The sequence below is a fragment of the Megascapheus bottae genome, chromosome 10 (genome assembly GCF_031878675.1).
Source record: "Megascapheus bottae isolate mThoBot1 chromosome 10, mThoBot2.hap1, whole genome shotgun sequence".
Lineage (NCBI taxonomy): Eukaryota > Metazoa > Chordata > Mammalia > Rodentia > Geomyidae > Megascapheus > Megascapheus bottae.
In genome coordinates, this window is record NC_143518.1 from 38,241,770 (window position 1) to 38,255,275 (window position 13,506).

The 13,506-nt window shown below is 41.8% G+C and overlaps 1 protein-coding gene across 2 annotated transcripts in view; it reads left to right on the forward strand.

The window, feature by feature from the left end:
* Positions 1-13,506, forward strand: part of Gon4l (gon-4 like) — a 73,591-nt gene that overhangs the window by 22,521 nt on the left and 37,564 nt on the right. For both annotated transcript variants that reach the window (XM_090340800.1, XM_090340799.1), the window contains 5 exons: positions 1,616-1,735; positions 2,428-2,598; positions 4,737-4,929; positions 11,437-11,538; positions 12,879-12,919. In XM_090340800.1, coding sequence (XP_090196926.1) covers positions 1,616-1,735; positions 2,428-2,598; positions 4,737-4,929; positions 11,437-11,538; positions 12,879-12,919 — 627 coding nt within the window. The remainder of the gene's footprint in view (positions 1-1,615; positions 1,736-2,427; positions 2,599-4,736; positions 4,930-11,436; positions 11,539-12,878; positions 12,920-13,506) is intronic.

The following is a 13,506-nucleotide window of genomic DNA, read 5'->3' on the forward strand; positions in this document are numbered from 1 at the left end:
TTTTGTTTTGGGACACTTACCCCGTCATTTGTTTTCCCCCAGTATTTCCTTCCTGGCCCTAGCCACAAGTTGCATAATTCATTTTCTACATAGTGTATACTGAGTACCATGACTGCATTTGCTCATCCTTCCTCCCTTTATTTCTGTGCCCCCCTGTATTAACATTTTATTTGATGTCTTTCCCTCCCTCCCTTCCTCCCTTCTGTGGTACTGGAGTTTTAACTCAAGACTTAGTCTTTGATAAGCAGACACTGTAGTGCTTGAACCACAAGTCTAGCCCTTTTTCCCTGGTAATTTTTATGATAGGATCTCCCTTCCTTCCCTCCTACCTACCTACCTACCTACCTACCACCTATCTACTACTGACTTACCTCCCACTCACCTACCTACCTACCTATCTGCCCACCTACCTACCTACCTTCTATTAGGGTTTGAACTTAGGGCCTGACACTTGCTCAGCTTCTTGCTAAGGTGGAACCCTCACCTCAAGCCTGGCTTTTTGCTGAAGATGGGACTTTCATGGACTTATCTGCAGTGGCTGGCTGGCTTTGAACTATGATCCTTTCTGGCTCTCAGTTTCTTGAGTAGCTAGGATTATAAGCATGATACATTGCTGCATGGCTTCTGATCTTTTTTTTGTTTTTGTTTTTGCCAGTCCTGGGCCTTGAACCCAGGGCCTTAGCACTGTCCTTGGACTTTCTCAAGGCCAGAGCTCTACCACTTGAGCTACAGTACCACTTCTGACTTTTTTCTATGTATATGGTACCAAGGAATCGAACCTGGGCCTTCGCATGCTAGGCAAGCACTCTAGGCCAAACTCCCGGGCCTCTATTTGTTCATCTATTTATTTTTTCTCTTTAAAGTATCTCTGACTTTTTCCTTTTTCTTTTTTACTACCTGTTGTTGTTTCTTGTGGGTTACAGGGCTTAAACTGGGCCTGGGCAGTGTCTCTGAGGTCTTCAGCTCAAGGCTACCACCCCACCCTGGAACCACAGCCCCACTTCCCATTTTCTGGAGGTTAATTGAGGATAAGAGTCTCAGGTCCTATTGTGCCCCAGCTGGCTTTGAACCTTGATCCTCAGACCTCAGCCTCCTGAGTAGCTAGGATTACAGGTGTGAGCCACCACCTGGCTTGTTGTTGTTGTTTTGGTCTGTTGTGGGACTTGAACTCTGGGCCTGCAGCTGTCCCTAAACTTTTCAGCTCGAGGCTACCGCTCTACCTCTTGAGCCACAGCACTACTTCTAGTTTTCAGCCTCGTGAATAGCTAGGATTACAGGTGTGAGCCACCATGCCTGGCCTCTACTAGTAGTTTTTAAAATTATCATTCATTAGTTGTACAAGGATGGCTTTATTATGACATTTTCACTAATGTATACAGTGTATCCTATCAACTTCATCTGACTTCTGTTCTTTGACTTGGTTGTGAAAGCATTTTAATCCAATGTTAAGTGTGGAAGGATAGTGAAAAAGATCTTTACCAACTTCTCCCCTTTAGTATATCAAACACTACCATTAGACCAAACTCCCAGCCCCTTTTCTGACTTCTTGAGATATTATGTATTGTGGATTGAGGTATGAGGTAATGTATAAAAATGTCCTGGGTTTGTTTTCTAGAGCTTATTGGAAAGTGATGTTGAAAGCACTGCTTCATCTCCTCGTGGTGCAAAAAAATCAAAATTGAAACAGTCTTCTGAGATGACTGAAACAGATGAGGAGAATGCCCTGTCATCAGAGGTAACAGCATCATATAGAATTTAAATATAACTGTATAAGCAGATTGTTTAACCATATCAGTAAATCATTTATTATTTGTGATGGTTCTGGGCTGTCACCCTCTGCCAAAGACCCTTTATTGAATGAAGTTCAGAAAAGACTGGAACCTAGTGGGTAAGAAGAGTGTTTCCAAGTTCTCAGGACCAAAAATGGATAACTAGTAGAATTCTTATTCTGCCCTCTTGTCTCATACCTATGTTTTTTTTAAAAAATATTATCTTTAGGGCCGGGAGTTTGGCCTAGTGGTAGAGTGCTTGCCTAGCATGCACGAAGACCTGGGTTCGATTCCTCGGTACCACATACATAGAAAAAAGCCACAAGTGGTGCTGAGGCTCAAGTGGTAGAGCTCTAGCCTTGAGAAAGCCCAAGGACAGTGCTCAGGCCCTGAGCTCAAGCCCAGGACTGGCAAAAAAAAAAAAAAAAAATTATCTTTAAACAACTTTTTAGTAGAAAATTCTACTTTTTTTGATGTCCTAAGAAGTACTGTGTTGGCTTCACTAGGAAAAGGGTAAAACCTAGTTAAATCTATATGCTTGACAACACTTTGTGTGTACCTCTAGATTTGAAGAAAAAAGTCAGCATGTAGAATACCCATCTGTTTGTCTCCTCCTTTCCACCCTTCCTTTCTTAACACAATTGCCTCTTTCAATTAGGCTGAGAAAATCACCATGCCTGCCATCAGGCACATAAGTGCTGAGGTAGTGCCCATGGGGCCCCCGCCCCCTCCAAAACCTAAACAGACCAAGGATAGTACTTTCATGGAGAAATTACATGCAGTAGATGAGGAGCTGGCTTCCAGTCCCGTCTGCATGGATTCATTTCAGGTAAATGCCATACTTTAAATTGCTGAGAAAATAAGCCAGGAGTAGCTGGGAGCATAGCCTGGTGGTAGAGTGCTTGCCCACATGCATGAAGCCCTGGATTCAATTCCTCTGTACCACATACACAGAAAAGCCTGAAGTGGCATTGTGGCTCCAGTGGCAGAGTGCTAGCCTTGAGCAAAAAGTTTCCAAGGACAGTGCCTAAGCCCCTGAGTTCAAGCCCCAGGTCTGCCAAAAAAAAAAAAAAAAGAAAGAAAGAAAAAAAAGAAAATAAGCCAGGAGCTGGTGGCTCACATCTCTAATTCTAGCTGTTTAGGAGGCTGAGATCTGAGGATTAACAGTTTGAAGCCAGTCCAGGCAAGCTCTTACCTCCTAATTGGAGAAACAGAAAATTGGGTGTTGGAGATTTAGCTCAGTGGAAGAATCCTTGCCTGGCAAGTACAAGGCCCTGAGTTCGGTCCTCAGCTCTAGGGGGGAAAAATGGAAGAGGTGGCTCAAAGTGGTAGAGCACTAGCCTTGAGCAAAAGAGCTCAGTGACAGTGCTTGAGGACCTGAGTTCAAGCTCTGTGAACTCCCCAAAATTGTTGAGAAAATGTGATAATTCATTACTTATGTTGAAAAGAGAGAATAATATTAAATTCTTACTATTTTTGTCTTTGATACTGATTGTAGTATTTTAAGTAACAATAGCAGTTTCTAAGGAAAGAACAAACTGATAACATTTTACAGCGTGAAACACAGGAACAATTTCACCTAGGTTCTCCAGATAGTAACCTTTTCTCACAACTCTGAACTACACTAAAAAAAAGTCATTTACTTCTATCATGCTTGTAATCCTTGCTACACAGAGAGAATGTGAGATGGTTGGAGTTGCAGTTTGAGGCTATCCCAGGCAGGAAATGTTTTCAGCCTGCTACCAATGTCTTATGCCTCTTATCCTAATTACTCAGGATGAGGAGATCTAGAGCCAGCCCAGGTAGACAAATCCTCAAGACTCTTATTTCCAGTTAACCAGCAAAAGCTAGAAATGTAGTTGTGGCTCAACTGGCAGAGAGTCAGCTACGAAGAAAAAAGCTAAGCAAGAGTTGGAAGCCCTAAGTTCAGACCCTAGCACATACACATATAAAAGTTCTTGAAGAGCTGGATGTAGTGGCATATACCTTTTATCCTTGCTACTAGGAATCTAGCAAACATAGATCTCACTTAGGTAAAAATCAGTCTGGAGTATGGCTTAGTGGTAAAAACATCTGTCTAGCAAGCACAAATTGAAATCCCAGTGCCACTGAAAACCAATATTGCTGCCCTGTTGGCTCACAACTGTAATTCTACCTATTCAAGAGGCTGATATCTAAGGATCAAGGTTCAAGGCCAGCCTTGGCAGGAGAGTCCAAGATTCTTACCTCCAATTAACCACCAAAAAGCTGCAAGTGGAAGGGCTGGGGCTCAAGTGGTAGAGCTCAAACCTTGAACAAAAATGCAGCTTTCAGGACTTGAGTTTAAGCCTCAGTTCTGGCACAAAAGTTTAAATAAGCTGGGTGCTAGTAGCTCAAACCGATAATCCTACCTATTCAGGAGGTCGACATCTGTGGATCACAGTTTAAAGCCTGGACAAGAAAGTCCATTAGACTCTTATCTCCAATTAACTACCAAAAAAATCTGGGAGTGGAGCTGTGGCTTAAGTGTAGAGGGCTAGCCTTGAGCAAAAGTATTTTTTTTTTTTTTTGTGGGTCGTGGGGCTTAAACTCTGGGCCTGGGTGCTGTCCCTGAGCTCTTCAGCTCAAGGCTGCTACCCTACCCCTGGCCCTGAGTGTTGTCCCTGAGCTCTTCAGCCCCATGCTACCACCCTACCCTTGAGTCCAACCCCATTTCTCATTTTCTAGAGGTTAACTGGAAATAAGAATCTCAGGTCCTTTTGTGCCTGGGCCGCCTTTGAACCTTGATCCTCAGATCTCAGACTCCTGAGTAACTAGGATTACAAGTGTGAGCTAATGCGGCTTTACTTAAAAGTTTCTAGACAACAATAAACTTAAATTGTTTAGAGGAAAGATCTTACGCTTTAAGCTAGGATGAACAAGTAGTATGATAGAATTTGGAAGAATTTTTACTTATGGCTTCTTTTTCTTTCCTTCTGCGTTGGCTAGTCCATGGATGACAGTCTCATTGCATTCCGAACTCGGTCTAAGATGCCCCTGAAAGATGTTCCCCTGGGCCAACTAGAGGCAGAACTTCAAGCTCCAGACATTACCCCAGATATGTATGACCCCAATACAGCTGATGATGAAGACTGGAAGGTGTGGCTGGGGGGACTCATAAATGATGATGTGGAGAATGAAGGTAAAATGAGTTTTTTTTGTTGTTGTTATCCATTTCATGTGTGATAAATATTTATTAGTTGGAAACTGAATGGTAGCATGGTGGCATATGCTTATAGTTTGAACTACAAGCTTAAGCTATTACGTCTGAGTTGTGTGGGAAGTTAAGACAAGATTATCTGTTAGACTCAGAAGTTTAAGGCCAGCCTTTGTGATACAGAGAAAGGAGAGAGAGATGGGAAAGGAAAAAGGGAAAGAGGAAAGAGAGAGAAGCGAGGATTATGGAGATTAGTATATGTGATTATTGCACATGAGGGCTCACAGAACTGGGGGAGGGTCATGGGGCTTGAATTCTGTGCCTGGGCACTGTCCCTGAGCTCTTCAGGTCAAGGCTACTGCCCTTCCCCGCTTGAGCTGCAGCACCACTTCTCATTTTCTGGTGGTTAATTGGAGATAAGAGTCATACAGACTTTTGTGCCCAGGCTGGCTTTGAATTGCAGTCCTCTGTTCTCAGCCTCCTGAGTCCCTAGGATTACATAGCCATGGATGCCCAGCAGAAAGACTATGTAATGAGTTTTAGTTAGAGAAAATCCAGGAGAACAAATTGGCTTGATCTAATTAGATGCCTAATCTCTTGGTCTCTTGGTGTTGAGTGGAACTGATAGGGTGACTGTTAGTATGATTGAAAGCCCCTCATAGAGCCATGCAGTTAGAGTATACACTTACCCAAAATAATAGTTTTACAAAATTGGTAAGGACTAGTGATAGGTAAGAATAGATGGGTGGGTAGGCAAGGTTAGGTAGAAGTCAGGATAAATAAATGAAAGAAAATAATGAGTTCATGAGTTGTATATGCTAGTATATGCCTTTAAGCTCCACTTACTTGGGCTGGAAGCCATTATAGTTTGAAGCCAGCTTGGGGGAAACAAAGTTAGCTTGAAGTTAAAAAAAGAAAAGCTAGGTATAATGGTTCAGGTCTGTAATCTCAACTATTTGAGAGGCAGAGGTTAGGAGGCTCATTGCTGAAAGCCAAGCCTAAGACACTTTTTGAAAAAACAACAACAGCAACAAAAATCTAAAGAAAAAAAAGGCTTGGGGTCTGGGAATGTGGCTCCGTGGTAGAGTGTCTGCCTAGCAGGCATGAAACCCCAAATTTGATTCCTTAGTACCACATACACAGAAAAAGCTGGAAGTGGTGCTGTGGCTCAAGTGATAGAATGCTAGCTTTGAGCAAAAGAAGCTCAGGGACAGTGCCCAGGCCCTGAGTTCAAGCCCCAGAACTGGCAAAAAAAAAAAAAAGAAAAAAAAAAGAGGGTGGAGTGCGGCTGAGGTATGACCCAGCGGTAGATTTCTTGAGGACGTAAGTTCAAACTTAATACTGCAAAAGAGTATGTCCTGTGTATACTTTTTATAATACTATTGATTATATTGTGCATCATTTAGCAAATAATGCAGTACTTTTTTTTTTTTTTTTCCAGTTTTGGGGCTTGAACTCAGGGCCTGGGCACTGTCCCTGAGCCCTTTTGCTCAAGGCTAGTGCTCTACCATTTTGAGCCACAGTTCTACTTCTGGTTTTTGAGTGATTAATTGGAGATAAATATCTCATGGGGCTTTTCTACACTGACTGGCTTTGAACCTCCATCCTCAGATATCATCCTCATGAGTAGCTAGGATTATAGGCTTGAGTCACAGGCATGGCATTATGCTCTGTGATAGATAAAGGAACATAATCATTTAGTCACGCAATAAAATCTTATATGAATGACAAGGCACCTGATCCATTGTTAGGTTCACAATGGTATTGTTACTGTTATTATTATTTTGCCAATTCTGTGCTTGAAATCAGCTGTTTTTGCTCAAGGCTAGAACTCTACCACTTAAGCTCTACTTCTAGCTTTTTCTGGATAGTCTTACAGACTTTCTTGCCCAGTTTGGTTTTGAGCCATGACCCTTAGATCTCAGCTTCCTGAGTAGCTAGTATTGTAAGTACGTGGTTAATATGTTATCCTTTTAGTATTTCTGATATAAATCTAAGCTTCTGGAACCTGATGAGATTCTCATGAGATATAAAGCTTTCCTCCAGAAAAAATATACATATACCTTTTTTTTAACACACACACACACACACACACACACACACACACACACACACACTGCATATATGCTCATATGTGTGTGTCTCTTGAATGACATTGACATTTCTTTCTTATTTAGTTTTGAGATTTGTAAACAGGACCTCAGACACTTTACTACTTGAACTACTTTTTCTTTTGACCACTCCTGGAGCTTGAACCCAGGGCCTAAGTACTATCCTTGGGCTTTCTCAAGGCTAGGACTCTGCCACTTGAGCCACAGCGCCACTTCCAGCTTTTTCTGTGTATTTGGTTCTCTGGTGAATCAAACCCAGGGCTTCGTGCATACTAGGCAAGCACACTACCACGCTACCACTAGGCCACACTCCTGGCCCTTGAGCCTTGAGCTACATTTATTTATTTTTTTTCCCCAGTCCTGGGCTTGCGCTGAGGGCCTGAGCACTGTCCTTGGGCTTTTTTCTCAAGGCTAGAGCTCTACCACTTGAGCCGCAGCACCACTTCCGGCTTTTTTCTATGTATGTGGTACCGGGGAATCGAACAACCCAGGTCTTCGTGCATGCTAAGCAAGCACTCTACCACTAGGCCAAACTCCCGGCCTTTTTTTTTTTTTTTGGTGGATCTTCAGCTCAAGGCTATTGCCCTACTTGAGCTACATTTTTTTTTTTTTTTTTTTTTTTTTGCCAGTCCTGGGCTTGAGCTCAGGGCCTGAGCACTGTCCTTGGACTTTCTCAAGGCTAGAGCTCTACCACTTGAGCCTCAGCACCACTTCCGGCTTTTTTTCTGTATGTGGTACCAAGGAATCAAACCCGGGTCTTCATGCATGCTAGGCCAAACTCCCAGCCCTTGAGCTACATTTTTATCCTTGCTTTTTACTGGTTAGTTTGAGGTTAGAGCTTAGTGAACTTTTTCTAGCCTGGCTGCCCTCAAATCTTAATCTTCTAGATCTCAGTTTCTCAAATAAGCAGAATTACAAACATAAGTCACTGGCTTGACATTTCTTTTTCCTACCAGTCCACTAAAGTCTTTGAGGTCAAGATTAAAAATCTCCACTGGGCACTGGTGGCAAATGCCTGTAATCCTAGCTACTCAGGAGGCTGAGATATGAAGAGCAAAGTTCAAAGCCATTTGGGCAGGAAAGTCTGAGATACTCTTACCTCCAATAAACTACTCAGAAAAAGCTAGAAGTGGTGGTGTGGCTCAAGTGCTAGAGCACTAAACTTGAGCTGAAGAACTCAGAGACAACTCCCAGGCCTAGAGTTCAAGCCCCAGGTCTGGCGAAAAAATAAAATAATAAATTAATAAAAGCATCTGCAAAAAGGAATGGACAGGACAAAAATAGTTCCAGCACTTTGTAGATAGTAAGATCCCAGAGAAATTCATTGTCTTGCTCAATGTTAGGAATAACTTTGCTATACTACTAGGACTAGAACCCATTTTAATATCCTCAGAGTATATCTCAAGAGATGTTAAACCAATTTTTATTTTAAAAGGTAAAACTGCAGAAGCAAAACCTACTTGTTTTTGACAGTAAGTTGAGTTTTGAGCTCTGGTGGCTTATCCCTGTAATCTTAGTTAACTCAGGAGGCTGCGATCTAGGTAGGGAAGTCATAAAGATTCTTATCTCCAATTAACTACCCAAACAAACAGACAAGCAAAAAGCTGGGTCTCAGTTCCTTTTGTGCCCTGGCTGGCTGTGAACTGCAATCTTCAGATCTTAATCTAAGTAGCTAGGATTACAGGCATGAGCTACTGACCCTGACTGAAATTTCTTTTCTCTTTCTCTTTCTTTCTTTCTTTCTTTCTTTCTTTCTTTCTTTCTTTCTTTCTTTCTTTCTTTCTTTCCTTCTTTCTTTCTTTCTTTCTTTCTTTCTTTCTTTCTTTCTCTCTCTCTCTCTCTCTCTCTCTCTCTCTCTCTCTTTCTCTTCCTTTCTCCTTCCTTCCTTCCTTCCTTCCTTCCTTCCTTCCTTCCTTCCTTCCTTCCTTCCTTCTTTCCTTCCTTCCTTCCTTTCTTGTCATGGGGTTTGAATTCTGGGCCTAGGCTCTGTCTTTGAGCTCTTCAGCTCAGGGCTACTGCCCTACCCCTGGGCTAGATCCTACCTCTTGAGCCATAGCCCCACTTCTGTTTTCTAGTAATTAATTGGGGAAAAGAGTCTCAAGTTCTTTTAGTACCAGGCTGGCTTTGAACCAGGATCCTCAGATCTCAGGTGTAAACTACCACACCCGGCTTGAAATTTTTTTTTCTTTCTTTCTTTCTTTTTTTTTTTTTACCAGTTCTGGGCTTGAGCTCAGGGCCTGAGCACTGTCCTTGAGCTTTCTCAAGAGTGGGCCTCTACCACTAGAGCCATAGTACCACTTCTGGGTCTTTCTACATATGTGGTGCCGAGGAATCAAACTTGGGGCTTCGCGAATGCTAGGCAAGCACTCTACCACTAGGCCAAATTCCCGGCCCGAAAATTATTTCTTTAAAGCTGAAATTTTTTTTCTTTGTGTATATGAGGACAGATTAAGAAATGAAATACAGGTAGGCTCGGTGGCTCATGAATGTAACTACTCAGGAGGCTGAAATCTAAGGATCACAGTTCAAAGGCAGCCTGGGCACTAAAGAACATGAGACTCTTCAATTAATCACCAGAAAATCAGAGGTGGTTCTGTGACTCAAAGTGGTAGAGCACTAGTAGCTTTGAGCTGAAGAGCTCAGGGATAGTGCCCAGACCCAAAGCGCAGGCCCCATCACCCACCAAAAACAAACAGAAAAAGAAAGAAAGAAAACAAAAGAAAAGAAATACAGACCAGGCATTGGTGGCTCATGCTTATAATCCTGCTTCATTTTATTTATTTATTTTTGCCCGTCCTGGGCTTGAGCTCAGGGCCTGAGCACTGTCCTTGGACTTTCTCAAGGCTAGAGCTCTACCACTTGAGCCTCAGCACCACTTGCGGCTTTTTTCTATGTATGTGGTACCAAGGAATAACCCGGGTCTTCATGCATGCTAGGCAAGCACTCTACCACTAGGCCAAACTCCCGGCCCCTAATCCTAGTTCATTTTAATTCCTAATAAAACCTGTGCAGTCATTAAATTGGAAAATTTTCTTCCAGTGGTAAGGATGGAACTCAAGGCTTCAGACATATTAAGAAAATTGTGTATTCATAGGGCTCTTTTCTATTTTTAGGGGCTATAACCCCAAACCTAAATTATGATATGTAAGGTTATAATTTTACTCATACAATTCTGGACCATTTCTGTCTTCAGAAAACTTTTTTTTCTTTTCTTCTTTTTTCCCCCTACCAGTCCTAGGCTTGAGCTCAGGGCCTGAGCACTGTCCTTGGACTTTCTCAAGGCTAGCACTTTACCACTTGAGCCTCAGCACCACTCCAGCTTTTTTCTATGTATGTGGTACCGTTTGAAGAAAACTTTCTGTGTATTATAATAGCCATTAGTCACATGTGACTTTGGAGAACTTGAAGTGCTAAGTAAGTGAATCTCAAACTCCAATAGTGAAAAATATTGTATTGTTAAAATTAAGGTGCCGATGGTATGGCTCAGTAGTAGAGTGTTTTATCTTGCATATGTAGGCCTTGGATTCTTTCTGTAACATATTATTCTTTATTAATATGGCACAGATAGGTTGTACAAAAAGTACTTTTTCATGAGGTGTACTGCTCAAAGTGAGATAATAGGATAAATTATATGTCCTGTTTTCTAGCTTTTGATGCATATTGAGAGATATGTTGGAAGGAAAGAGGCAAGGCTGACCTATTAGAGAGAGTAGATGAGGTGATCCCGCAGTGGGAAATGAATGACCCACACAAAGCCACTGAGGGAAAAAAATGTCTTACTTAAATTTTTTTTTTTTTTTTTTTGGGGACCGGGAGTTTGGCCTAGTGGTTAAAGTGCTTGCCTAGCATGCATGAAGACCCAGGTTCAATTCCTTGGTACCACATACATAGAAAAAAGCCGGAAGTGGTGCTGAGGCTCAAGTGGTAGAGCTCTAGCCTTGAGAAAGTCCAAGGACAGTGCTCAGGCCCTGAGCTCAAGCCCAGGACTGGCAAAAAAAAAAAAAAAAAAAATTTAAGTACTCCCTTGATTGGAACAGATTGTTATTTGTTGAAAATGTTTTTTTGTTTGTTTGTTTTGTTTTTACAATTGGCATACCTTAGTTGTAAACATTGTAATTTTTTTTCTAAAAGAGTTTCAAGGGCTGGGAGTTTGGCCTAGTGGTTAAAGTGCTTGCCTAGCATGCACGAAGGTGCAGCTTCGATTCCTTGGTACCACATACATAGAAAAAAGCCGGAAGTGGTGCTGACGCTCAAGTGGTAAAGCTCTAACCTTGAGAAAGTCCAAGGACAGTGCTCAGGCCCTGAGCTCAAGCCCAGGACTGGCAAAAAAAAAAAAGAAGTTTCAAGTTGGGAGTAAGTATCTATAACATTTTTTCCTTAGATGAAGCAGATGATGATGATGACCCAGAATATAATTTTTTAGAAGACCTTGATGAACCAGATACAGAGGACTTCCGTACTGATCGAGCAGTAAGAATCACAAGTGAGTCTGTCTACTGTGAATCTTGCTCTTGCCTGCTCTACTTATTTGTTTAATTTGTAGACTTTTGGGGATGAAATTTGAAGTCTACCAACATAAGACATTTAAGTTTCCTCTATTTGCTTATTTCTGTAATTCTTTTAAATCAGGTATATATTTTTAAAAACTCCATTATTATTTGTATATATCAAAGCTATGTTTTGAGTGTTTACTATTTACCAAAGTTTACTTGGAATGACAAGATGAATTGAGATAATGGGCTTTGCTCTGTGGACAGTGATCTTAGGGTACAAACAAAAAGATTTATAATACAAAGTACAGAGGCTAAATAAGTTGTATAGACAACATATCATTTACCTAGCAGAGGTTATGATCTTCTAGTATATTTAGATATATAGTAATATGGGAAGCTGAGGATTCTCAGGTATCTAAAAGCATAGATAATAACTCAGGGCTTACGTGCTATCCCTGAGTTGATGCTGCTGCTTTTTTTTTTTTTTTTTTTTTTTTTGTTGGTTGTAGGGTTTGAACTCAGGGACTAGACACTGTCCCTGAGCTTCTTTGCTCAAGGTTAGCGCTCTACTACCTTTTTTGAGTACTTTATTACAGATAAAATTCTCATAGACGCTGGGTGCCGGTGGCTCATATCTGTAATTCTAGCTACTTAGTAGGCTGAGATCTGAGGATCACAGTTCAAAGACAGCCCGGACACAAAAGTCTGTGAGACTACTATGTCCAATTAACCACCAGAAAACCGGAAGTGGTGCTGTGGCTCAGTGTGGTAGAGCTTTGAAGTGAAGAGTTCAGGGAATAAAGCCCAGGCCTAGAATTTTAGCCCCACAACCAACAACAAAAAAAAAGTCTGGGCTGGGAGTTTGGCCTAGTGGTAGAATGTTTGTCTAACATTCATGAAGACCAGGGTTCAATACGTCAGTGCCACGTACATAGAAAAACCCGGAAGTGGTGCTGTGGCTCAAGTGGTAGACCCTTAACCTTAAGAAACCCCAAGGACAGTGCTCAGGCCCTGAATTCAAGCCCTAGGACTGGTTAAAAAAAAAAAGTCTTAACAGACATTCATGTCTGGAGGCTGGCTTCAAATTGGGATCTTAAGAGCTCAGCCCCCTGAATATTTAGGATTACAGGTATGAGTCACCAACATCTGTCTCAATAGTGTTTCTTAATTGAATTCATAAATGTAGCATGAGGATTTTGTCAGATTGTCTTATTGGAAACAGAAAATACTTGTGAATACATTGTGTCTGTAAAGTTCTCCCTTACTGAAAAATGAAAATAATTTCTGCTAGCAATACTTTTTTGGTTTTTTTGGCTTCTTTTTTGTACAGAAAAGGAAGTGAACGGGTTGATGGAAGAGCTATTTGAAACTGTGAGTAATTCTCCTGGAATGATAACAAGGGATGATGAAAGTAAATATTCAATAAGCACTGTTCTTTGTTTGGGGATCCATTCTTTTTCTTTTTTTGGAGGGTGAGGGTCATGGGGCTTGAACTCTGGGTTTGGGTGTTGTTTCACCCTGGAGCTCTTGAGCTCAAGGCTACTGCCTTTCTCTTGAGCCATAGCCCCACTTCCATTTTGTAGTTATTAATTGGAGATAAGAGTTTCAGGGCTTTTGGGCCCGGAGTTTGGCCTAGTGGTTAAAGTGCTTGCCTAGCATGCATGAAGACCTGGGTTCGATTCCTCAGTACCACATACATAGAAAAAAGCCGGAAGTGGTGCTGAGGCTCAAGTGGTAGAGCTCTACCCTTGAGAAAGTCCAAGGACAGTGCTCAGGCCCTGAGCTCAAGCCCATGACTGGCAAAAAAAAAAAAAAAAGAGTTTCAGGGCTTTGTATTGTCCAGGCTGTCTTTGGCCCATGATCCTCAGATGTCAAGATCCCAGACTACTGAGTAGCTAGGATTACAGCAGCTATGGGATTCATGGGGCTTGAATTCAACCTGGGTGCTGTCCCTGGGT